At 56.2% G+C, this 1020-nt stretch overlaps 1 protein-coding gene across 1 annotated transcript; it reads left to right on the top strand.

Annotated features, from left to right (window-relative positions):
• Positions 1-563: 563 nt before the first annotated feature.
• On the top strand, positions 564-1019 carry HOXB8 (homeobox B8; the record flags this gene model as incomplete). Its single annotated transcript, XM_014541137.1, has 1 exon — positions 564-1019. A coding segment is annotated over one exon (456 nt), but the record flags the coding sequence as incomplete, so codon positions are not given.
• Between the last annotated feature and the right edge of the window lies 1 nt (position 1020).

The following is a 1020-nucleotide window of genomic DNA, read 5'->3' as shown; positions in this document are numbered from 1 at the left end:
CGTGCCTGCTCGTTCAGATGGTCTCCCATTTCTTTCCTTCCTTCCTCTCTTCCTGGTTCTCTCTCTCTCTGTGTCTTTTTCTCTTCCTTTTTTTTTTTTGTTTCCCTTGAAGGAGGGTCGCTAAGAGACATTTCCTGAATCCATAAACCCCTCACCCCGCCTGACTTTTCTTCTTCTCCCCCTGCTTTCCCCCCTTTTACTGTTTTATGGGGGGGAGTGGGGAGAGGGTGGTGGGAGTGGGGGCGCTCAACTTTTGCACTTCTCAATGGCTTTATAGTTTAATTGCCCTGAAGAAACTTTTCTTCTGGGGCAAAGGCTCTGGGGGCTTTTCAAGGTGGGTCCATTCGTCCCCATCCTGGCATTTTTATTCTTATCTCTCCCCCCCCCCCTCCTTCACATCCTTCCTTCTAAAGTTTATGGCACTTTTAATAGATTTGAACCACCCCCACCTCACTCTCTGGTGCTTGTTACCAGGGGAGGCGGCTCCCCCTTTCTGGCTGCCTTAAATTCTGTGGTGTCTGATCCCCCTCACCCCCCACGCCCCCACCTCCAGCTGACCGCGGCCTCCTAGCGCCCCCTCCCCCGCGCGGGGTAGAAGGTCCCCTGCCCTTACTTATTATGCTGGTCTCCAAGGCTGGTTCACGAATCTTCCAACCCGTCCCCTCCCCCACCCTCCCCTTCCCTCCGTCTCGCCCTTTCCCCCCTTCCCAGCAGCCGCCGGACGCAGGCGAGGCCGACAGACCTACAGCCGCTACCAGACCCTGGAGCTGGAGAAGGAGTTCCTATTTAATCCCTATCTGACTCGCAAGCGGCGGATCGAGGTGTCGCACGCGCTGGGACTGACAGAGAGACAGGTCAAAATCTGGTTCCAGAACCGGAGGATGAAGTGGAAAAAGGAAAACAACAAAGACAAGTTCCCCAGCAGCAAATGCGAGCAGGAGGAGCTGGAGAAGCAGAAGCTGGAGCGGGCCCCGGAGGCGGCGGAGGAGGGCGACGCGCAGAAGGCCGACAAGAAGTAGC

Source organism: Myotis brandtii, unplaced genomic scaffold (genome assembly GCF_000412655.1).
Source record: "Myotis brandtii unplaced genomic scaffold, ASM41265v1 scaffold265, whole genome shotgun sequence".
Lineage (NCBI taxonomy): Eukaryota > Metazoa > Chordata > Mammalia > Chiroptera > Vespertilionidae > Myotis > Myotis brandtii.
Note: the sequence above shows the minus strand (reverse complement) of the source record. Positions and strands in the feature narration are given on the sequence as shown.